Source organism: Spermophilus citellus (genome assembly GCF_964194105.1).
Source record: "Spermophilus citellus genome assembly, chromosome: 11".
Lineage (NCBI taxonomy): Eukaryota > Metazoa > Chordata > Mammalia > Rodentia > Sciuridae > Spermophilus > Spermophilus citellus.
In genome coordinates this window covers 40,599,377-40,624,917 of record NC_138192.1, presented here as the reverse complement: position 1 = coordinate 40,624,917, position 25,541 = coordinate 40,599,377, and the positions used below count along the sequence as shown (strand labels likewise).

General features: G+C 40.6%; 1 protein-coding gene across 1 annotated transcript in view; it reads left to right on the top strand.

The window, feature by feature from the left end:
• Nucleotides 1–18,058, top strand: part of LOC308630515 (uncharacterized protein) — a gene marked incomplete at its 3' end in the record, with an annotated part of 80,254 nt that extends 62,196 nt beyond the window's left edge. Inside the window, exon 2 of the mRNA XM_081260617.1 lies at nt 14,426–18,058. Coding sequence (XP_081116743.1) covers nt 14,426–18,058 — 3,633 coding nt within the window. The remainder of the gene's footprint in view (nt 1–14,425) is intronic.
• Nucleotides 18,059–25,541: the final 7,483 nt, after the last annotated feature.

Below are 25,541 nucleotides of genomic sequence, written 5' to 3'. Positions count from 1 at the left end.
TCCTAAATGTCCACTATCTCCCAATAGCACCACAGACTGGTGACCAAGCCTTTTAACACATGCTCCTTGAGAGACTGTCCAGCTCTGAACTACGGGAGAGTATGAACCTTTAATTGCTCTTTATACATAATTTTAACACTTATTGGTAGATCTACTCCATAGCAACTCTTACAGTACTGATCTAGTGTTGATTTTCTATCTCATTCCTTTAATATGGATTAATTGTGTGAAGAGGTTTCTCTTCTCCCACAATTTTTATTTATTCATATGAATGGTTGTTTTATTCTCAGGGTTATAATATGTGGTTATTTTTTTAAAAAAATTTAGTTGTAGATGGACACAGTATCTTTATTTTGTAGGTGGACACAATATCTTTATTTTATCTATTTATTTTTATGTCATGCTGAGGATCGAAGCCAGTGCCTCATGCTTACAAAGCAAGTGCTCTACCACTGAGCTACAACCCCAGCCCTGGTTATTTATTTTGCTACCACATTCTTCCATCTTAAGCCATCAGTTCTTTTCAGTGACCTTCTCTGTCTTTTGATATACTCTCATCATTTTTCTTTCTTCCTGAGCACATCCCTACTTTTTGACACTAGAGTATGTTCCAGACTATTCTAGTATTTCCTTGCCCAAGTCTTGATATCAATCACTCTTTCAAGGAAAACCTGGCTCCTTGCATTATAGAACGGAATTTAGGAAAAGTTTTCAATTAGCAATATTGCACCTTATTGGCTATGCTACTGCCACTGCACAAAGCTTAGAATGGAACTTGGAAAGCAAAATTTAGGCTTTAAGCATGTTCATTGCCCCAACAGACACAGCAAGTAAGTATGTATGCATATATTTATATTTTTTTTTGTTTCTGTGTCTGCCTATTTGGGTGTGTGCGTGCATGCACACATGGGCACATGCTGGTGTACACGTATTAAAATGTCCATACTTTAAAGTATGAGTTCATTGTACCATTAAGCCTTTATTTGTAACTTCTTCTCTAAAGTCAGAAGGCTGGTTCTCATTATCTTCAATGTATTTTTTTTAATTTATTGAATGCAAATATGCAAGTAAAGTAGATTCAGATCACTTAACCATATCCCTGTAAGATATTTGCCACCTAAAGTACATGATCTTTTTGTCTTCGGCCTAACAGTATCCAGTCAACATAACATTTTCTAAAATTACTTAGGTCCACTTCTTTGTTCCCCAGCCCCTTCAGCATGATTGCATCATTTGTTTTAATGCAGGTAGAGTCATTTGTCATAGTCTATATTCCATTGAGTTCCCTCAATATTCTGATGTGTGTGTTTATTTTGTATAGAGTAAAAATCAATCCTGGTGGTAAGCAGTTCAGTAGATTTTGACAGATCCATGGAATCATATATTTATACCACAGTACCACACATAGAAGTTCTTTCACTTCAAAAATTCCCTTATGGGCTATGGATATTGCTCAGTCGCAGAGCACGTGCCTGGCATGTGTGAAGTCCCTGGTTCTATCCCCAGCGATGAAAAAAAAAAATCTATAGGGCTGGGTTGTGGTTCAGTGGTAGAGCGCTCAACTAGCACGTGTGAGACACTGGGTTAGATCCTCAGCACCACATAAAATAAATAAAATAAAGATATTTTGTTCATATACAACTAAAAATATTTTTTAAAAAAATCTATAATACATAGCTCTTGAGTTTGTCTTCTTTCACTTTGCAAAATGCATTTCCAGTTTTTTCAAGTTATCACATGATCACAATTTATTCTTTTGTTGCTAATAATATTTCATTGTTCATTTGTCTATTCATTATTGGCTAGGTTATTTTCAGTTTGGAGACAATAGGAGTAGAATTGCTATAAAAGTTTACATGTAGGTTTTTGTATGGACAGAATTTTTTCAGTGAACTTGGGTAAATATCTAAAAATAGGTTCCTTTGATACTATGGTAAGTGTATGTTTTATTATAAATTGTGAAACTTTTTCAAAGTAACTATTCAATTTTTCATATGCACCAATAGCATGTAAGAGTTCCAGTTACTTTATGTTTTCAAAATTTGATATTGCCATTATGTTTAGTAAGTTTTTCTAATTAATAGGTATGTAGTGCTATCTCATTGTTTTAATTTTTAGTTCCCTAATGACTAATGATGTTGAACATTTTTTTACCTGCTTATGGGTCATTCAGATATCATCTTTGGTAAAAATGTCTATTCAGATCTTTTTCCCCATTTTTAAGTTAGGTTATTTGTTTTCTTATTGTTGAATATTGAGAATTCTTTCTATTTTCTGGATAAAAAAACCTTTATGAGGTATGTAATTCACAAATATTTTCTTCCAGTTTGTGGCTATCTTTCCATTCTCTTGACAGTGTTATTTGTATGAAAAAGTTTTTAATTTTAGATAAAGTTCAATTTATGTATTTTTTTTCTTTTAAAGGTTATTATTTAGGCATTACATCTAAAAATATCATTTGTCAAATTCAATTATGCATTAAATATCCTATGCTCTATTTTTAAATTTTTTTATTTGTTCTTTTTAGTTACACATGACAGTAGAATGTATTTTGACATACATACATGGAGTATAGCTTCCCATTTCTGTGGTCATACATGATGTGGAGTTACACTGGTTGTGTATTCATAAATGAACATAGGACAGTTATGTCTGATTCTCTCTACTATCTTTCCCATTCCCATCCCCCTACCTTTCCTCAATTCCCCCTGTCCAATTGGGTGAACCTCCAAACCTCCCCCAGCCTATTGTGACTCAGCACCCGCACAATCAGACGGAACATTTGGCCTTTGGTTTTGGGGAACTGGCTTATTTCACTTAGCATGTTAGTCTCCAGTTCCATTCATTTCCTGGAAAATGCTATAATTTCATTCTTTATGGCTGAGCATTGCGTATAGGTATCACATTTTCTTTATCCATTCATCTGTTGAAGGGCACCTAGGTTGGTTCCATATCTTAGCTGTTGTGAATTGAGCTGTTATGAACATTGATGTGGCCATGTCACTATAGTATGCTGATTTTAAGTCATTTGGGTATATGCCAAGGAGTGGGATAACTGGGTCAAAGGTGGTTCCATTCCAGATTTTCTGAAGAATCTCCATACTGCTTTCCAGAGTGGTTGTACCAATTTGCAGTCCCACCAGCAATGTATGAGTGTACTTTTCCCCCACATCCTCGCCAACATTTGCATTGTTACTTGTATTCTTGATGATTGCCATTCTGTCTAGAGTGAGATGAAATCTCAGTGCAGTTTTGATTTGCATTTCTCTAATTGATAGAGATGATGAACGTCTTTTTATATATTTGTTGACCATTCATATTTCTTTTTCTGTGAAGTGTCTGTTCAGTTCCTTAGCCTATTTATTGATTTTTTTTTTGGTGTTAAGTTTTTTGAGTTCTTTTTTTTTAATATACAAGACAGTCTGTTTTTTATTGGTTGTTCACAACATTACAAAGCTCTTGACATATCATATTTCATACATTAGATTGAAGTGGGTTATGAACCCCCAATTTTATCCCAAATGCAGATTGCAGAATCACGTCGGTTACACATCCACAATTTTACATAATGCCCTATTAGTAATTGTTGTATTCTGCTACCTTTTCTATCCCCTACTATCCCCCCTCCCCTCCCCTCCCATCTTCTCTCTCTACCCCATCTACTGTAATTCATTTCTCTCCTTGTTTATTTTCCCATTCCCCTCACAACCTCTTATATGTAATTTTGTATAGCAATGAGGGTCTCCCTTCATTTCCATGCAATTTCCCTTTTCTCTCCCTTTCCCTCCCATCTCATGTCTCTGTTTCATGTTAATCTTTTCTTCCTGCTCTTCTTCCCTGCTCTGTTCATAGTTGCTCTCATTATATCGAAGAAGACATTTGGTATTTGTTTTTTAGGGATTGGCTAGCTTCACTAAGCATAATCTGCTCTAGTGCCATCCATTTCCCTGCAAATTCTATGATTTTGTCATTTTTTATTGCTGCATAGTACTCCATTGAGTATAGATGCTACATTTTTTTAATCCATTCATCTATTGAAGGGCATCTGGGTTGGTTGGTGAGCATTTTTTCATGTACTTGTTGATTGATTGTATATCCTCCTCTGAGAAGTGTCTGTTCAGGTCCTTGGCCCATTTGTTGATTGGGTTATTTGTTATCTTATTGTCTAATTTTTTGAGTTCTTTGTATACTCTGGATATTAGGGCTCTATCTGAAGTGTGAGGAGTAAAAATTTGTTCCCAGGATGTAGGCTCCCTATTTACCTCTCTTATTGTTTCTCTTGCTGAGAAAAAACTTTTTAGTTTAAGTAAGTCCCATTTGTTGATTCTTGTTGTTAACTCTTGTGCTATGGGTGTCCTATTAAGGAATTTGGAGCCCGACCCCACAATATGTAGATCGGAGCCAACTTTTTCTTCTATCAGACGCAGAGTCTCTGATTTGATATCAAGCTCCTTGATCCATTTTGAGTTAACTTTTGTGCATGGCAAGAGAAAGGGATTCAGTATCATTTTGTTGCATATGGATTTCCAGTTTTCCCAACACCATTTGTTGAAGATGCTATCCTTCCTCCATTGCATGCTTTTAGCCCCTTTATCAAATATAAGATAGTTGTAACTTTGTGGATTAGTCTCTGTGTCCTCTATTCTATACCATTGGTCCACCCGCCTGTTTTGGTACCATGCTGTTTTTGTCACTATTGCTCTGTAATATAGTTTGAAATCTGGTATCGCTATACCGCCTGATTCACACTTCCTGTTTAGAATTGCTTTTGCTATTCTGGGTCTTTTATTTTTCCATATGAATTTCATGATTGCTTTAGCTATTTCTACAAGAAATGCCGTTGGGATTTTGATTGGCATTGCATTAAACCTATAGAGAACTTTTGGTAATATCGCCATTTTGATGATGTTAGTTCTGCCTATCCATGAACAGGGTATATTTTTCCATCTTCTAAGATCTTCTTTTACTTCTCTCTTTAGGGTTCTGTAGTTTTCATTGTATAAATCTTTCACCTCTTTTGTTAGGTTGATTCCCAAGTATTTTTTTTTTTTTTGAGGATATTGTGAATGGAGTGTTTTTCCTCATTTCCATTTCAGAAGTTTTGTCGCTGATATACAGAAATGCCTTTGATTTATGCGTGTTGATTTTATATCCTGCCACTTTGCTGAATTCATTTATTAGTTCTAGTAGTTTCTTTGTAGACCCTTTTGGGTCTTCTAGGTATAGAATCATGTCATCTGCAAATAGTGATAATTTAAGTTCTTCTTTTCCTATTTTTATGCCTTTAATTTCTTTCGTCTGTCTAATTGCTCTGGCCAGTGTTTCGAGAACTATATTGAATAGAAGTGGTGATAGAGGGCATCCCTGTCTTGTTCCAGATTTTATAGGGAATGCCTTTAACTTTTGTCCATTCAGAATGATGCTAGCCTGAGGCTTAGCATAGATAGCTTTTACAATGTCAAGGTAAGTTCCTGTTATCCCTAGTTTTTCTAATGTTTTGAACATAAAGCGATGCTGTACTTTGTCGAATGCTTTCTCTGCGTCTATCGAGATGATCATATGGTTCTTATCTTTAAGTCTATTGATGTGGTGAATAACATTTATTGATTTCCGTATATTGAACCATCCTTGCATCCCAGGGATGAATCCTACTTGATCATGGTGCACAATTTTTTTGATGTGTTTTTGTATTCGATTCGCCAGAATTTTATTGAGGATTTTTGCATCTAGGTTCATTAGAGATATTGGTCTCTAGTTTTCTTTCTTTGAGGTGTCTTTGTCTGGTTTCGGAATCAGGGTGATGTTGGCCTCATAGAATGAATTTGGAAGAGCTCCCTCTTTTTCTATTTCCTGAAATAACTTGAAAAGTATTGGTATTAATTCTTCTTCAAAGGTTTTGTAAAACTCCGCTGTATACCCATCCGGTCCTGGGCTTTTCTTGGTTGGTAGTCTTTTGATGGCTTCTTCAATTTCATCCATTGATATTGGTCTGTTCAACTTGTGTGTATCCTCCTGACTCAGTCTGGGCAAATCATATGACTTAAGAAATTTATCGATGTCTTCACTATCTTCTATTTTATTGGAATATAGATTTTCAAAATAATTTCTAATTGTCTTCTGTATTTCTGTAGCATCTGTTGTGATATTGCCTTTTTCATCCCGTATGTTAGTAATTTGAGTTCTCTCTCTTCTTCTCTTCGGTAGCATGGCTAAAGGTCTGTCGATCTTATTTATTTTTTCGAAGAACCAACTTTTAGTTTTGTTAATTTTTTCAATAGTTTCTTTTGTTTCAATTTCATTGATTTCTGCTCTGATTTTAATTATTTCTTGCCTTCTGCTACACTTGCTGTTGTTTTGCTCTTCCTTTTCTAGGGCTTTGAGATGAAGTGTGAGCTCATTTATTTGTTGGTTTTTTCTTTTTTTGAGGAATGACCACCAGGCGATGAATTTTCCTCTTGAAACTGCTTTCATTGTGTCCCATAGATTCCGATATGTTGTGTCTGTATTTTCATTTATCTCTAAGAATTTTTTGATTTCCTCCTTTATGTCTTCTGTAACCCATTGATCATTCAGTAACATATTGTTCATTTTCCATGTGATGTAGGATTTTTCCTTCCTTCTTTTATCATTGATTTCCAGTTTCATTCCATTATGATCAGATAAAATGCAAGGTATTATCTCCACCCCTTTATATTTACTGAGGGTTGCCCTATGGCATAATATATGGTCTATTTTTGAGAAGGATCCATGTGCTGCTGAGAAAAAAGTATATCCATTTGATGATGATTGATATATTCTATATATGTCAGTTAAGTCTAGGTTATTGATTGTGGTATTGATTTCTATATTTTCTTTATTCAACTTTTGTTTGGAGGATCTGTCCAATGGTGAGAGAGGTGTGTTGAAGTCACCCATAATTATTGTGTTGTGGTCTATTTGATTCTTGAACTTGAGGAGAATTTGTTTTATGAATGTCGCAGCACCATTATTTGGTGCATAAATATTGATAATTGTTTTGTCTTGTTGGTGAATGGTTCCTTTTAACAGTATATAATGTCCTTCCTTATCCCTTTTGATTAACTTAGTCTTGAAGTCGATTTTATTCGATATGAGGATGGCCACCCCTGCTTGCTTACGAGGACCATGTGCGTGGTATATTTTTTCCCATCCTTTCACCTTCAGCCTGTGTATGTCTTTTCCAATCAGATGTGTCTCCTGGAGGCAGCATATTGTTGGATTTGTTTTTTTAATCCATGATACCAGCCTATGTCGCTTTATTGGAGAGTTTAAGCCATTAACATTTAGAGTTACTATTGATATATGGTTTGTACTTCCAGCCATGTTTGATTATTTATCCTTTTTTTTTAATTTAGTTTGTTTCTCCATGATTATCTTTCCCCTCGCCCTCTGTCTTTACCGAGGCACTTCCCACTGATGGTTTTGGTTATTGTTTTTCATTTCTTCCTCATGTAGTGTTTTGCTCAAGATGCTTTGCAATGCTGGTTTTCTGGCTGCAAATTCTTTTAACTTTTGTTTATCATGAAAGATTTTTATTTCGTTGTCATACTTGAAGCTTAATTTTGCTGGATACAGAATTCTTGGTTGGCATCCATTGTCTTTCAGTGTTTGAAATACATTGTTCCATGACCTTATTGCTTTCAGCGTCTGTGATGAAAAATCCGTTGTCAACCTTATTGGTTTACCCCTGAATGTAATCTGCCTCCTTTCTCTTGTAGCTTTTAATATTTTCTCTTTGTTCTGTATATTGGATATCTTCATAACAATGTGTCTTGGCGTTGGTCTACTGTGATTTTGTGTGCTCGGTGTCCTGTACGCATCTACAATTTGTATATCTGTTTCCTTTTTTATTTTTGGAAAGTTTTCTGTAATTATTTCATTCAGCAGGTTACTCATTCCCTTGGTTTGAATCTCTGTACCTTCTTCTATCCCGATGACTCGTAAGTTTGGTTTTTTTATGTTATCCCATAACTCTTGGATGTTTTTCTCTTGATTTTTTACCAGCCTTTCTGAGTTGGCTAGACTCTTTTCAAGATGATATATTTTGTCTTCATTATCTGATGTTCTGGCTTCTACTTGCTCCACTCTGTTAGTGATACTCTCACTTGAGTTTTTAATTTGGTTTATCCTTTCCTTCATTTCTAGAATTATTGTTTGATTTTTTTTAATAATCTCTATCTCCTGATAAAGATGCTTAACTTCTTCTTTTATCTGTTTATGTAATTCGTTTTCAATGTGTTCTTTCACTGTTTGAATTTGCTGTCTTGTATCCTCTTTAAGGTTCCATTCCATCTGTCTAAGGTGTTCCTTGAGTTCTTTATATGACCTTGTTCTGGTGACTCTAGGTCCTCCTGAATATTTAGGCTGTCCTGCATTGTTTGTACTCCTTTTCTTCCTTGCTTTTTGAAGCTGCTCATGTTACTTCTTGTTCTGTTTGGCTGCTGAGTTACTGTTTACTCCTATAAATTTATTTGATGCTTGGGAGGAAAGGTATTAGAAGGGAAGGGAAGAAGTCACTAAAGAGAATGAGAGTAAGCAGGTAGAATTCAAGGAAGGGGGAATATGAAAATTGAAAAGAAATGAAAAGACAAAAGAAGAAAAAAATAGGAAATAAAAAAGAGAAAAATTTAAAAATAATAAAAATTAAAAAATTAAAATTAAAATTAGAAGAAAAAAATAAAAATAAATAAATAAATTTAAAAAACAAGAAAAAAGTGAAAATGAAAAAAAACCCAAATCAAAAAAAAGAAAAAAAACAAAAACAAAACAAAACAAAACAAACTAATAAATGCAGTCTTAGAGTTTGATTAACTTCTCTTCCAGTAGGTGGCGCTGTGCCCACCAGGCCAAGCTTCTCTTGTCAATACGCGGGAACCAATCACTGTGCAGCAGCTACTCCCAGACTGGGCGAGTCTCCAATCCTGAGTGCCTAGGGCCTCCTCTTGTGTCTAGTCACTTCCCACTTTTCCTCTAGCCAGGCCCTCTCACGGGTGCCGCTCACCACAATACTGGCTACACGCCAGGTCTGCTGCTCCCGGGAGCCCTGTTTTCATGAACGACTGGGCACACTCTCCCTGTTTGCCATTCCCTCAGACCCTAAGTTTGTAGAGCTCGGGGCTGAGAATCCTCAGCAAATTTTACTTGCCCTCTGGGTAGCTGGTGCAAGAGACCTCAGTTGTCAGCACTGGTGGGAGCGGTAGCCGGGAGTTCCGCACGACGGGTACCGCGCCACTTCTGATTCCCTGGGTCTGGCTATCGTGCTCACGGGAGAGCTGGGAGGGGCCCTTACGGGAGAGCTGGGAGGGGTCCTTAAGGTTTCCCCATGTGTGGAGAGGGAAGGCTAGGGAATTGCACACCTGTAGCCGCAGGTTTCAATGAAGTTATCTCCTGCGCCGCAGTCTGATGACGTCAGTTCTCTGCCATGGTGGTATCTCTTGCAAATGGCGACAGTTCGTTTCCCTTTGCCGGGCGACCAATGCAACGGGTGGGTCCTTACTGTCTCTCCCAAGCCCTGTTTCAAACCTGTGGCCACTACCTATGAAGGCTCGGTTGGCATTTACCTCCGTAGGATCAGAAGGGCTGACCAGTTGTTTCAGCCGGATGGATTAGTGCTGAGTCACAGCTGTTTGTCTGCGGGAAGCAGGCGAATGGGAGCTTGAATTCAGCCGATCCGGGCTCAGTGTGTGTTCTGAGAGGCCCAGACTGTTTGCCCCAGATCCACGTCAGCTCAGCATTGCCTAGTGATCCTGAGCAAACAGAATTTAGACTGTTTACGACTCCCTATGCCCGCACAGGTGAAGAGGTCAGAGACTTGATCTCTCCGCGCCTGCCCCCATGTTGGATCTCCAAATATTGACCTTTGAGTTCTTTATATATTCTAGAGATTAATGTTCTATCTGAGGTACAGGTAGCAAGATTTTCTCCTATCTCTAGGCTCTTTCTTCATGTTCTTGATACTTACTTTTCCTATGCTCCTTTCTATAAGTTTTATCCTTCAATTTATAATCAGATTTGAATCATTTTTGTATGAGTGAGTTATGTGTTCATTCCTTTTGCATGCTGATATGCAGTTATTCTAACACTCTTTCTTAACAAGAGTATTCTTTCTTCATTGATTTGCCTTTGCACCTTGTCAAAAATTCACTGTGGGTCTATTTTGAGGTTCTTTTTTCTGTTCTAACAATCCATCTGTCTCTCCTTTCATTGACTCCAAGTTGCTTTAATTACTGTTGCTTTACAGTTAGTCTTAGGTAGGACAGTGTGGATGTTCCAGCTTTGTTCTTTTTCAAAATTGTTTTAGCTACTCTAGTTTCTTTGTCCCTCCATAAAAATTTTAGAGTCAGTTGATGTATATAAGCAAATTTGCTGCAATTTTGATTAAGATTACATTGACTCTGTAGTTAAAATTAGGGAGCATTGACCTTTTAGCAATTAAACAGTAACAACAAATCCCACTATTGTGTATAATTATAATGCACCAATGAAAATTTTTAAATGAAATGAAATTTAAACAATAAAAAATGGCCAGGCATGGTGGTATATGCCTATAATCCCAGAGGCTCAGGAAGCTGAGGCAAGAGAATTGAGGTTTGAGTCTAACCTCAGCAACTTAGTGTGGCTCTAAGCAATTTAGTGAAGCCCTGTCTCAAAAAGTAAAAAAGGGCTGGGGGTTTGACTCAGTGGTTTAGACCCCTGGGTTCAATCAATTCCTGGTAACAAAAAATATAATTAATTAATTATAAGTAAATAACTAAGTAAATAAATCCACATACTCCGGCCATATCTACTTCTCTGACTCTTCTGTTTTTCCTGTATAAAGACCCACACAGACAATCCAGGATAATCTCAAAATCTTCAACCTAATCCCACTTGCAAAGTCCCTTTTGCCATAATAGGTAGTATTCACAGGTCCCAGGAGTCAGGACATGAATCTCTTTTGGTGAGAGGTGTATTATTTTGCATAACATAGTGTACAAGGAATGATTAAAAAAATTTTAGTGACCTAGATTAGAAAGATTTTTTTTAAATCCAACACGCACACACACACACACACACACACAAACACACAAACACACACATACTGACATACAAAAATTGGGCTTCATCAAAATAAAAACCTTTGGGCTCTTCAAGAGGCATTGGTAATTAAATGAAAAGGCAAGCCATAGATGGGAAGAAACTGTTGACAAAACATATCCAACAAAAGACTTACAAACACAATTCAGTTTTTAAAGTGGGCAGAATATTGAATAGAAACTTCACCAAGGAAGATATCCAGATGAGAACAAAGCATATAAAAAGAGGTTCAATGTCCTACGTCATAAGGAAAATTCAAATTAAGACTATAGGAATACCACTTCAAATCACTAGAATTATTACAGTGAATAAGACTGGCCACACCAGGTGTTGAGAATATGGAGCAGCTGGGGGAGTGAAGAGAGAACATCGAACCACTTGTAGTTCCTTTCTTTCTTTTTTTAAAATATTTTTTGGTTGTAGATGGACACATACCTTTATTTCATTTTTATGTGGTGCTGAGTATTGAACCACATGCTAGGCAAGCACTCTACCACTGAGCCACAACCTCAGCCCCACTAATAGTTTCTTAAGCAGTTAAACATATACCCCTACCACTAACGTCATCATTTCCACTCCCCAGTGTTTTCCAAGAAAAATGAAAGCACACATGTCCATAATGTGCACAAATGTTCATTACAGCTTTATTTGAAAAGCCAAAAAAGGAGGAACAACTCAGATGTCCATCAGCCGAGGAATGGATACTGACCCATACAACAACATAGCTAAATCTCAAAATAATTGTGCAGAGTGAAAAAAGACCAACAAAAAATAATACATGCTATATGGCTTCATATGAAATTTTAGAGAATGTGAATTTGATCTGTGGTGATAGAAAACAGATAAAGATTGGGGTGGGGGGTACGGGTGAGGCAAGAGGATATTAGAGATAATAAAGTAAAAACCTTCATCAGTATTCTTACCAGAGTCTTGGCTCCAGGATCCCAAAAAACCAGGTCAAGCCACTGGCTCCAAGGACCAAACAGAAACAGTAATGCTGAGAAGCAGGAAAAGAACTTTAATAAGGCCACATGGAGGAGGCAAAATGAGATCCAGCATCTCAGCCCTGTCTTGGGATACTGACATGATCTGTAGGTTTAAATGGAGGAAGAATTGGGGCAGAGGGCAAGAGTCTTGATCAAACCGTGGTTCTGGTTGATCATCCTCTCGGTTCTGGTTCTGCTCTGGAGAAGCTCTTATCACATGAGGGGGCTTCCCAGGATGCAGGGTGTGTATTAGACCTGTGATCGTAGAGGGGGTATGATTCAGTTCACATGAGATGATTGCTCCTACTGTTCCTGGAAGTTGTAGGACAATGACAATTGACAAATTTTAATTCTGTCATCATCAAGCTACATATATCTTATGTAGCTTAAGATATATGTACCAAGTGGTGTTTTCTATACTCTTCTCTGGGCCTGCAGTATATGAGTACTGTTGCCAACAGGCTTCTATAAAGGTGACATCAAGCTACCACATTGTTGAAAGGACCACCCTGATGTCCCACAGTCAGAAGGTCAGTCCTTGCAGAAGTGACCTGTTTGTCAAGATGAGGGGTGTGAAGTGCTCTCAAAGGCAGAAGCCAGTTAGCAGGAGCACTCTAGTGGCTTATCAGTTTTTTTCATCAGCAACAAAACAAACTTTGCCTGTTGCAGTTTTCTGTGTGTGCTGAGGTGTGTTCACACTGCGTCTCACTTGTTCTCATCCTGACTTGAGAGGTATATAGGATGAAGTCTGTGCACAGAGGTCACAGGAAAGTTCCTGCAGCAAACCCTGGCAGAGCCTGGCTTCCCTCACTTCTCTCTCTTGAACACCCCATAACAACTACACAGCCCTCCTGAACAAATGGTTTGGTTTTTAATATTTCCTTTTCTGTTCCCAAGTCCTTCCTGATTCTCACACATTTGAAACCATATTATCATATTATTCCTGATTTCCCACCTTGCCCCTTAATTAATAACCTCACACTTCATACACTTCAGGGTTTATTTTCCTTCTCTGAGTTAAGATGGATTGAAAGCAATTTTACTTGGAGAAATCTAGTATGACAAGTACTGGAAAACTATGCTTGGAAAAGCACAAAATTTGGGAGGAGTCTTGGCTGTAAGAGGGCTCAGTGCTTGCCCCACTTCTGGCCTGGGAGATCTGGGGAAGGTTCATAATTGAATGTTGTACATAGCATTATCTCCTAATTGAAGTCATATATGTGCTGAGACAGGCTACAGCCATCATGCCTGAGAGAGGGAATCCAGACCCCCCAAACATAGTGTCCATGTGAAACTCCGAAGCAGGCATATATAGAAAGCAGGTCATTGATGAGGTAGGCAGTGGGGTGGGTGAGGAATTGGCTAGGTAAGGGTAGGGACTTGGGGGAGGAAAATGGAAATAGATATTCTTCACATTGGTAGTACACAGATGTACACATTTGTCAAAATTGGATCTGTTTTGACAAATCCTTTCTGTTTTGTGAAATATTTTGGAAATACAGAAATTCATACCTCAGCCAGGTGTGGTGGCGCACACCTGTAAATCCAGCAGCTCAAGAGGCTGAGACAGAAGGATCGTGAGTTCAAAGCCAGCCTCAGCAAAGGCGAGGCACTAAGCAACTCAGTGAAACCCTGTCTCTAAATAAAATACAAAATAGGGCTGGGGATGTGGCTCAGTGGTTGAGTGTCCCTGAGTTCAATCCCCAGTACCAAAAAAAAAGAAAAAGAAAAGAAGAAAAATAATTCATATCTCAAAAAGTTGATTAAGAAATGTGTGACCAGGGAAGGAAATTCTGCAAAGTTCTTGCACAGTTCCCTACTTTTCAAAGCTGCTTTGCGCATTTCTAACATCTCAGAATGTGTTTGCAGTCTCATTAGTTCTCAAGGTTTTTTGCTTCTGTAGAAACCAAATCAGAAAATAGTTTTAAGTGAGAGAACTTTGTAAGCCAGCTGGTTACATTAGAACAGACAGAACACAATGCAAACATATTAATTTGTTCCTTCTTGCTGGAAATTTAGGCTTAAATATGCTTCTCCCCCATGACTCATACAATATATTTATATTTATTGAGACGGCTCATGCTCCTTCAGTCTATTCTGATTTTTTAATAGGGTTGTTTTAACTATGTGCTACATTTTTACCTATGGTTTGGGTTTGGCTTCATCACTTGTTTTCTATGTTAATAAAAGGTAGCTCTTCATACATACCTCCCTTCCTAGGGGCACTTGGGAAACTAATGAGATGTTTCTAAGCCTTCTTCCTTCCGTGAAGATAGGCATGGTGTAAACATGTGCGCAGATGTCCTGAGGCCTCATCTCTGACTCTTCTCTTCTTGTCTTTCCAGACTCCAGAGCCAGACACACCCCTGCCAGTTGAAGGTGAGATTGAAGATAATCAGCTCCCCCCATCCCCTGCAGAACCAGAGGAGCAAGGATGGAGCCAGGAAACGGACCACGATGACTTTGAGACTCTGTCCCACCAGAGTGAAAGTCGATCAGACACAAAAACTGACCCCTTCGAAAGTGCCTCTGACACAGAGTCTCTGCCCGCTGACCTCACAGCAGGAGTCTTCTTCCCTTCGAGTCGTGTCTCTGTTGACAGAGAAGCAGGTTGGCGGTGTCCTGATGTCCCAGCAACTAGATCTCTTCAGGAGCAACATTTGACTTGTGTCTTTGAGCTTGATGCAAAGGAAGAACCAGATTTGTCCCCTGGCTTAAAGGAAGAATCTTACGAAAATGAGGTGCACACCTTGGCCATAGTTGCTGGGGACAAGGAAGAAGAACCTCTCTGGGACTGTGTGACCAGACTGGACCAAGAGTTTTTGCTGGCAGAGTGCTGCTTGCAAGGTGTCGCTGGCAACAGCAGTTCCCAACCTGTACAGAGTGTGACTGTTCAAGACCATAGGGAGCCCCCTGTTGCTTCTCAGAAATCCAGGTCTGAGAGCTATCTGGACATCCCTATGATCTGGCCCTACTTTGTCCAGTACTGTGAACTAGGTAGGAGCTGGCCACATATCCAGAACAGGGCCAAGGCACCTGTGCTACCTCGTATAGGCCCACTGGACAACACAATCCCCCTTGGGGTCAGGATAAAGAACGGAAGTACTTCGGGCCCCAAAGTGGATGCAGAGTTGCTCTGGGCCCAGCCCTACTTGAATGCCTCCTGCCAGCCTTCTTTGGGGACATCTTTCCCCTTAAATGCCAAGCATCACCATAGTGCCCCAGAAGATATTGGTGATAAGGGCAAGGCATCCACAGGGCACTGGGGTCAGCACATGAGCACACTGGTCAAGGCCCATTCCATAGAAAGGTTTCCCTTAAGTTATGCTGGGGATCCTGTGAGGTGGAACTGTGTAAAGGCTGGGGCCCATTTGAAGGAAGGGACAGAACCAGAAGAAGACTCAAGGACACAAAACACCCTTTCCCCTGCCCCCACCCAGCTGTCTGATTTACTTCCAGCTTCTCAAAGCAATTTGCAGGATCATAACAGATCCAGTGGTTGTAGCTTGAAAAGGGCTTCTCAGGATACACCGTCTGCAGGTCTCCCACAGGAAAACCAGTTGGGACAGGATGCTAGGTTATGCCCAGCCACTTCATGCCTCACTTCAGAATTGGTGAAGCTTGACAGCCAAGAGGAAGGGCCCGGGCCCGCTGAGTGCAAGCTGGGACACAGCCCAGAAAGCAGACCTGAGGAACCCCAAGGCACTCGCTCTACGCCAAGCCCTGCTGACGTGAGCAATAAACAAAAACACCTGCAGGACATTTTGGTACAGGCAGGAAACCAAACCAGTAATTACACATCAAAGTCTGTTCTCAGTGAGAAAAGACTGCCAACTAGAGCCAACTCCCCACCTCACTGTAGCAGTGGTGGGACACAGGTGTGGAATAGACACTTTCTGGGCTCCTGGGAAGGGAGTGCTAGCTCAGATGCCCCACAGACCACCCTGAAATCAAGTGCAATAGACATTGCAAAAGAGGCCCAAGAGGTGATGATTCTAGACATCAAATGCAAGGAAAATGACTTGCAGGGTAGTTCCGAATTCCCAGAAGTGTCTCACTGCAACCCTGAAGATGAGGAGTGTGACCAAGGGCTGGAGGATGGCCCCAGGCACCTACAGGAGGAACCTCAAACAGGAGTAGACTCTAGGGATAGGGGCACCCTTATCATTATAGCTGTGGAGCAGAAAGGTCAGCAGGCCACCAGGAGGAAAGAGGGCCTGCTTCCTGAATCACATCCCCTTGATGTTCTAGAAAACAGAGTAGAATTTTCCCTAAATGCTGGCACGACCCCCTGTGAGCCTCCCAGGGGCTGGAAAACACCAATTTGCCATAATGAGTGTGACTTGCCAGCAGTTTCCACATCAGCAACCAGTGACAGAGCTCTTCAACCGCTGGCTCCGGGCTCAGAGCTTGGGAGAGTTTTGATCTCCAGAGCTGATCCGGTAGAGACAGAGCCTCCAGAAGAGAATCTGTCTGGGAAGAGCTTAATCACTGGACATGAGGGCTCCCACCACCTCATGGGCATCCAGCCTACAAGGGGCCAGGGACCACCAAGCCCAGAACTTAAGCAAGAGGAGCCCAGAGAGAAGGTTTTGGAGAGCATGGCAGTCTTCACAGAAGGGGATCTGGAGGCCGCTGGAGATGTGGAGAAGTGTCCCTGTTCCCAGGCCTCCAGCTGCACCCCAGGGCTCCAGCATCCTGAACCGCCCCGTCGGCTCCGCAAGATCTCTCAGGAACCTGCAAAGCGCCTGACTTTTCTCAAGGTGAGCTATTTCAGGAAAGGCAAGACCTCGGCTACAGAGAGCCCTGGAAACGCCACACCAGGTGCCCTGGCCCTGACTGCGGAGAGCCACACCAGGGATTCTTTAGCCACAGAGGAACTGCAGGCTGAGACTACTGCAGATGCTCCCAGTTGGGCTGCAACACCTCCGCGCCATGTGGGTGTTTCCACTTCTCCTGAGACCATCCTCTTGCGCGGAAGCGAAGGGGCCGTAGGAACCGCAGAGCTAGGAGAAGCGAGACCTGTGGAGACACCCGGCGACCTTTGTAACAGACCTTCTTCAGAAAGCTGCAACACAAAGAGACTCAAGACACCAGAGCGAACACTCAGAGCGAGGCTGGCCTTAGCTCATAAGACCTTTTCGAGTTTTTTCGAGTCAAAAGTCTTAGACAAAGAGAATGCCGAAGAGTGTTCTCCGGGTTCTCTCAAGGGCGGAAAGGAAAAGAGCAGGCCACGCCAGCCCTCCTGGCTTGCATTTCTGAAAAGCAAAGACGTGGAAGGCCCCAAAAGGTCATCCTTGGTCAGTGTGCTTCCAGGACCAGAAACCCTGGATCCCGTCTGCCCTTCCCCACCATTGACCAGCAGCCACTGTGAGGAGTGGACAGAAGACACCGAAATCTATGTTTTTAGGGATCACTGGACCCCCTCACATCCCACGGCACCTTTGTCGCCCAGCAATGTAGTCTCCCCAGAACACAGGAGGAAAAGTGAACCAACCATCAAATGCACAGCCCCCCAAGAAGGCAGCAGGTACCTCCCTTCCGGTATCTTCCCTGAAGAGTCCTGGCTTTCATGTCCCCCAAGCCCTGGAGCCCAGCAGGTGGGCATCGGCCACACCCTTCCCTGCAACTCTGCCTGTTGCTTGGCCTATGAAAACCAAGGCATGCCCTGCAGACCCATGAGCCCCAAGCCCCGGAGTCCTAGGCCCGGTGTGCAGAGGGCCAATCTCCGCTATCCCGGCAGAACTAGCGCCATTTCCATGGTTTCTCTTGGAAACTACAGTGAAGTGGACAGCTATTCCGAGACTCCTGAAAGGCCTAGGACTCCCAAGACCCGGAAAAGCCTCCTACTTTCCCTGCAGACATTAAACCAGGATGACCAGAAGGAAGAGAGTGGGAGAAGCAGCCAGCATCACCATGGCTTGGGCACAGCACCGTCCCTCAGGGACCTTCCTGGGGGTGAGGTGAGTGATCTGTGAATGGCACCAATCCATTTACTTACTTCTTAAGGTAAGAGGAGGGAAATCCAATTGGATCAGATACAATTAAAAATCCATTGAAATACTAGAAAACAGCATGCAGAAATTTCTTTTTTTTACAAAAAGTCACAGTGGAGAAGGGCTATATTGGGCAAATTTCCAGAGTGAGGGCAGAGACAAAGTAGGAAGGACTGGATGTCCCTCACCCATCCAGTTTATGGGGTGAGTGATCAACTTCTTGAAATTTGCCAAACCAACAAGTGGGAATTGGTATTTCATCATCATTTTATTTTGTTTCTTTTTTTTTTCCTGTATAATTCAAGCCATCTGAATTTCCTTTTCTCTCAACTGCCTATTTGTAATGTTTGTCCACTTTCTACTGGGTGGTTGGTGCAGGCTTTTATCCTAATGGACATTTAAAAAAAAAAAAGTTCTCTATGTTGTCTACTAGTGGTGTAATGTTTTGGGTTTTTTTTTTTTGTTTGTTTGTTTTTGTTTTTTTACTTTTATTTTATACCTGATCCAGTTACACTTATGTTGTTATAAAGAGTGAGACAGGAATTGTTGGTGCTTCTGAAATCTAGAAAGATTAAATGGTCTGCTCCTCAAAGTAAATGCTCCCTCCCACCCAGGAGAAGGTAGCATGGTGCCGGGTCAAGCATAGGGAGGGACATACAAGGGTGGGATTTTTCAGGAGTCTGACTGTTCTTAGAAGAAGGGAGCTTTCTGGAAATTCCAGAGAGTACTCTCTGGACTATGAAAGTTAGCCTTCCTTTATGCCTTAGACAAAGTGGCATGGGTGAAGCCAGCAACATGAGTGCATGGAGTGTTGCCGGGTTTCTGTTCTCGCAACTAAAAGGCTCAGGAGTCACTCCAGTTGAACTGGGCTGACTGGGCTGTGCAAAATAACCACACAAGAGACACAAATACCTTTTTCTTTGGGGTTGCTGTGACGGCTCCTCTGACCTTAAGGGTCCACAGAAAGAGAGAGCGAGAGCATGCGCTGACCCTTTTTATTGAGGAGAAGCTATTCAAATGAGGCAGGGGGTTAGGTTTCAGGGGTCTGAGTCTATCTTCATGATGTCCACTGTCAACAGGTTGACTGACATCTGGGTAGGACACACCAGATGTAAGAGAAGGGGACACACACAAGGCACTTCTATGGAAGATTCTATCCTAAACAGGGCAAGGGGTTATATTACAAAGGAACAGGTGAGCATAGCTCCACCCATGGGGCTGTAGGAAGACAAGCCTGGGCAGGAAGACACAAGTCACTCGAACCCTAGAAGAGCAGGGCAGTCTAGCAGCATGGGTGCCTGAGGCCACATCACCCAGCAGGGGAGTTAAGTTAGTGGAGGTTGGTCTCCCACAGAGTGTGCTAAGATCTTTCCCTCTGTGCCCACCCAGGCTCCCAACATTCTGCAGAAGAACACCAGCAGTACAGGAGGGAAGGGATTTCCCTTTTGCAGATGTTAGCTACCCAAAGTGCTCCAGGCTCTAGTGGGTCTCCTGGCCCAGAGAGCACTCCTATAGCTCGAACAGAGTGCCTTTAGACCTGGTAGGCTGCTGGGAAGGGAGGAGCTGGGCCAGGAGGGTTTCACAGCAGTGATTCCAAGGACATGGGACATATTCAGCAGACATTCAATAGCAGTCACTACCAACTGAATATTGCTTCACCTTACTGAGCCTAGTTGTTCATTGTAAGGAATTAAGAAGTTGACCTTAAAGGTCTCCCCTTTGGGGTTACTTATTTTTTAAAATTGCCATTACTGAAGTTTTTTAAAGAAGTCAAACAATACAGATGTAGAAGGGAAAGGGTACCCAGCAAACTCTCCAATGTCATTCCACGAAGGAAACACTGTTACTACCTATGTTATTAGTCAGGGTTCTACATAGAAATAGAACCAATAGGTTATAGAGAGGAAGATGTCAAGATTTATTATAACGGGATTGGTTCATGTGATTATGGAGGCTGAGAAGTCCCAGGACAGACTCTCTGCAAGTTGGCACCCTGGGATGTTGTCTGAAAGTCTGAGAACTAGGAAAGCAGATGATCCTCTCAGTCCCAACCAAAGACTTGAGATGAGGTAAGTGAGGACAGGGTAACCAGCTGGTGAAAGTCCTGGAGTTCAAAGACCAGAGAGCTTGGAGGTCTGATGTTCACAGGCAAGAGAAGAATGTATCCTAGCTCCAAGAGAAAGAAAGAGAGAGATGGAGAGAGAAGTAGAGAGAAATCAGTTCTCCCTGTCTCTGGTTTTGTTTTGTCCAGCCTGCAGCCCAAACTGAGGCTGGATCTTCCCCACTTCATTCACTCAAATTCACATGCCAATCTCCTCTAGAAACACCCTCATAGACATACAGAAATAATGCCTTACCAGTTCTCTAGGTATTCTTTAATCCAATCAATTTGACGGCTAAACTCAACCATCCCTGTATGCTAACATATTATCTTCATTATGTTTCCCCAATAGATAGGAGTTACAGGGGAGTTTTGGTGAAGGATATGAGATTATGGGGTCACATACACATATTACACTGCATCTTTCTTGTTTGCTTAATAATACAGCAGGCACAGTCTTCCAGTGATTGATACACATTGCTCTTTATTTAGAAATTGCATAACATTTCATAATATGACTATGCAGTATTTAATTATTCTTCTATTGAGTTAATTTTTAGTTTGGGACAGTTATACATAAATCTGCAACAGCGTCCTTGAGCATGTGTCCATAGGTATAAATGTTTTGATTTCTATAGGATACACTAGATTACACAAAGTGTACATGTGTTTTTTATAGATTTCAGTTTACTTTCCTAAATGATAGTGGCAGTTAGCAATAGCAGTATACAGGTGTCCATTTTCCTGACACCTCTCCAATTTAGTTGCTTATTGACATTTAAAAGTTTTAATTATCTGAAATATGTAGAGAACTTGAATTAAAAATGAAAAGACATTCCAGTGTTAGCTATTTCAGAATAAAATCAAGCACGAGAAAGCAGTCAAACAAGACTATAGTACTTTAATAACAAGCTTGATAAGACACATATATGTCTGTGTGTATATATGTGCACATAACACATGAGCACACACACACACACACACACACACACACACACACACACACACACATACCTGCCGAGGAAAACACATTCCGGAGGCTATCCCTGTGCTCAACAGTGCTTATGTATAGGCTGGAGTGAGTGGGCTGCACCTCAGACAGACACCTGGACAACTTCCATGAGTTTCAACAAGCAGTGAAATCGTGGTGAAGGGCCTAACAAAGAGACCATATGAAGCAAGTACTCAATAAATTTTGGTTCCTATTCCTCTACCCCTTTCAAATCTTAGAAGATGAAGGCCTGGCGTGTTTGTCCATCAGAAAAAAAAAAAAAAACAGAAGAGCAGGTGCACAGGGAAAAAGAACTTAGAGAAAGGGAAGGAAAGAGACTGAAAATTTGGCTGTCACCAGTTGAACTTTGGACAGCAAGGGAATGTGAAATTCCACTTGGAGATAAGACTGCTCCATCTTGTGGATGCTCCTGGGAGAGCAGGCTGTGATTTGGACTTTGGTGAGCATTCCCGTTTCTTTTTTCCACAGTGGTCTTAAGGAACAGCAGTTCCTTGATTCCAATATCTCAAAATAACCATTCTTAATATCTTGCCAGCTTTTTTTCTATAAACAAGTTTTACATATTTAACAGGGTAGTGATTGTACCATCTGTAGAGGTTTTAATTTTCCATGATTTTACACACTGCAATTTGTTTCTTAAAGTGCTTTTAGGTTGAGAAACAAAGAAGTCATACAGAAAATAATAAGGTAAATGTGTAGACACATATTGGTATAAAGAAATACAGAGTAACTTTCATCCAGTTTAACAAACATCATACTACCCACCCAGCTTCCTGTTCAAAACTGAATTCTTCCTCTGTGGCCCTAACCCATAGGCAAAATTTTATGGCATCTACCACCTTTTGTTATAGTTTTACCTTCTAATTTTGTACCTGAAACAGTGTAGGGTGTTCGGGGCCTGTTTTGGAGCTGTATGTAAATGAAACTTCATGCATTCCTTTAGGCCTTACTCATGCTGTTTTGTCTGTCCTCTTTTGCTCTAATGATGTTAAGACTCATCCTGTGTGCTATGTATCTAAAGCCCTTTCATTTTCATCATTATATAGGATTGCTCTGATTCAGCATAACACAGTACTAAATTTCTCAGTCATTTGTTAATGGATCTGGAGATTTCCTCCAGCCTAGGCCATCTGGGCACATGTCCCTGCCTTCCTATTGGATCCTTGGGGGACACCTACCTTCAGCTTTACTAGATACTGACAAATTATCATTTTTATTATTGCACTTTAATTATACAGAATAATGGGTTTCATTGTGGCATATTCATACATGCAGATAACATACTTTACTCATATCCACCCCTCATTGTCCTCCTCCACCCCATCCCATTCCTTTTCTGTAATAGTTTCTCTGCTACTTTCACATCTTTCCCCCTCTTCGGTTTCATATATATAGGGGAAACGTGATACTTGTATTTCTGTGTTTGACTTATTTTACTTAACATTATGATCTCCTGTCCCATCCATACTCTTAAAGATGACATTCTTCAAACTTCCTTGTAGTTTTATAACATAGTGTATATAAACAACATTTTCCTTATCATTCATTGTTGATGGGCACCTTGGCTGATTCCAAAACTTAGCTATTGTGAATTGTGCCACAGTAAACATGGGTGTGCAGGTAGATAGTATGCTGATATTAACTCCTTCTGCTATATACTAAGGAGTAGTATAGCTGGATCATATGGTAGTTCTACTTTTAGTTTTTTTGAGGCACCTCCATATTGATTTCCATAGTGGCTGCACAAATTTACATTCCTACCAACAGTGTATAAGGGTTCCTTTTCCCCCACTTCCTCACCAGCATTTATTGTTTTTATATTCTTGATGACAGCCATTCTGACTGTCAAGTTATTTTTCCAAAGTGATTATATAAAGTTACACTCTTTTATTGGAAGTTTTCTTTGCTCCACATTCTCATTTACACTTAGTTGATAGTGTCAGTCATTTTAATTTCAGCCACTCTGCTCTGTATGTAGAAGTATCTCCTTATGATCTCAATTTGCATTTCCATATCTCTAAAGAGGCTAGAAACCTTTTATATATTTATTGATTTATGGTGCAGGGGATCAAACCCCTGCTGTTGACGCTATTGATCCTTTCTTATGGGACATATCTGTCCTGTCTCTTGTCCATTTGTCTGTGGGGGTCATCTTTTTCTCACCAATGGTATATATTCTGGATGCAATTCCATTGTTGGCTAAATCTACTACAAATACCATGCTGCAGTCTGCATGGCTTACCTTTTAACTCAGTCAGGGTTTTGTGCCTTGCTCCTCTTTAATTTGATCACTGTTTACTCATCACCAATGCACCAGGTGATATTCTTGGTCCTGTGGTTACAGTGTTAAATAATACAGAAAAGATCTCTGTCCTCAAGTCAGGGGTGGTCAGTGGGACAGTAAATAAGTGAGCAAATGGGACCATTTCAGATATTGATAAGGACTATAGTAAACTAAGGGTATATTTTAAAAATTGCAAAGTTTAATGGGATACAGTGTGAAGTGGTCTGAGGGTGGGGCTCCGTAAACTTGGAAGTCTGGGTTCTGACATTTGAACTAAGTCTGCAGTGATGAGGTACATATACAGGTGGGCTGATTAAGGCCCAGCCCAGCATTTCAGTGAAGTGGAAGAATTGTCTCAGCAGTACCATCCCATTGGTGGCTTGGATTTTTAGGGGCATTAGGGGGTAGTGCTGGGGATCGAACCCAGGCCTTGTATATGCTAGGCAAGCAACTTCTCCGTTACCCTTTACATGCATTGTTTTTTTTTTTTTCTGATACTGGGGAACATTACCACCGAGCTACATTCCCAGCCCTTTTTATTATTTATTTTGAGACAGGATCTTGCTAAGTTGCCCAGGCTGGCCTAGAACTTGAAATCCTCCTGCCTCAGTCCCTGGGATTACAGTCACCGTACCTGCCTAGATACCATCTTGACAAGATTTTTCCCTCACAGGTTGTCATAGAATTTAGCCCTCCACAGTTTCACCTCAAAACTGCAAGACCTTGACATTTTGGTGCATATTTATGTGACAGATCAGCACCATGCAGTCCTCAGGGTGTTGTTTGCAGTTAGAGATTTCTTCCCCTTAGAATTTCAGGTTTGGGAGCAAAGGAGCCTTTGATTCCAGGGGAAGCAGGCTCTGGATCTCCTGTAGGCATATACTTGCATTTCTGCCTCTTGCTATGAGCGCTTATGGAGGAGACTGAGATCAAGAAGGGGACAAGATAGAAATAACTGTGACTGGGTGAGGTCAGCAGCAGAATTGGAGAACAGCGGGGAGTGCTTTAATGCTCACTCTATCACTTCCTGACCCTATCCATGAAGTGAGCCCACACTGGGACTCAGCTTCCTATCTATCAAGGGTTGGACTAGGTGGTCTCATAGGTCTCTGCTATGTATAATGTCAATCAACTTGATGAATGAATGCTAGATAGCTTTCCTGTTCTCCACATTTAGGCTTCTCTGACTTCAACAGTAAAGATCCAAGGGCTACTTCTACTTAGAGATCTTAATGGAGAAAGATGGAGAGGGGAGAGAGAACACATTGTGAACATATTCTAGCCTTTAAAAATCCATTTTAGTATTCTAAAATTTATGTGGAGAGGCACAGGCCCTGGAATAGCTAAAACAATTTTTATAAAAGAAAAAGTGAGCAGAATCTCTACCAAATATTAATTTAAGGCCTACTCAGTAGTTAGAGTAGTCAAAGCAGAGTGTTTTGGGGGAAAGGACAGACACATAAATCAATGGAAAAGAATAGACGCCTCCCAAAATTGACCCATCCAAATGTACAAAACTGCTTTTTAAGTGCACAGTCAATTCAACGGAGGAAGGACAGTCTTTTCAACAAGTGGACAGTCTTTTCAACAAGTAACATTGGAGCATTTGGACACCTGTAAGCAGAAAGAAAAATCTTGACCTAAATCTCCCACTTCATTAAAAAATTAACTCAAAAGTTACAACTAAGCACAGAACAAAATATAAAATGCTATGACATTCTAAAACTTTTTAGAAGAGAAAACATTTGGGATCTGGAGCATGATAAAGAGTTTTTACACATGACATATCCAAAGCACATTCATAAGTGGAAAATGAATAAAGTGAACTTCACTACTTTATTTTTTTATCATGACACAATACCAAATTTTTATTGGACATTTTTTCAATAATTTAAATTTTTATAAATTGAAAAAAATCAGCTGATTTAAGTAATTTGATTATTTAACTAATGAATGGATTTCTTTATTAATTTTTAGATGTTAGATTTTTCTAAGTGTAATTTATAGTAACCAAATTTACCATCTTAGATTGGACAGTTGGATGAGTTTTGAAAAATATATAGTCATG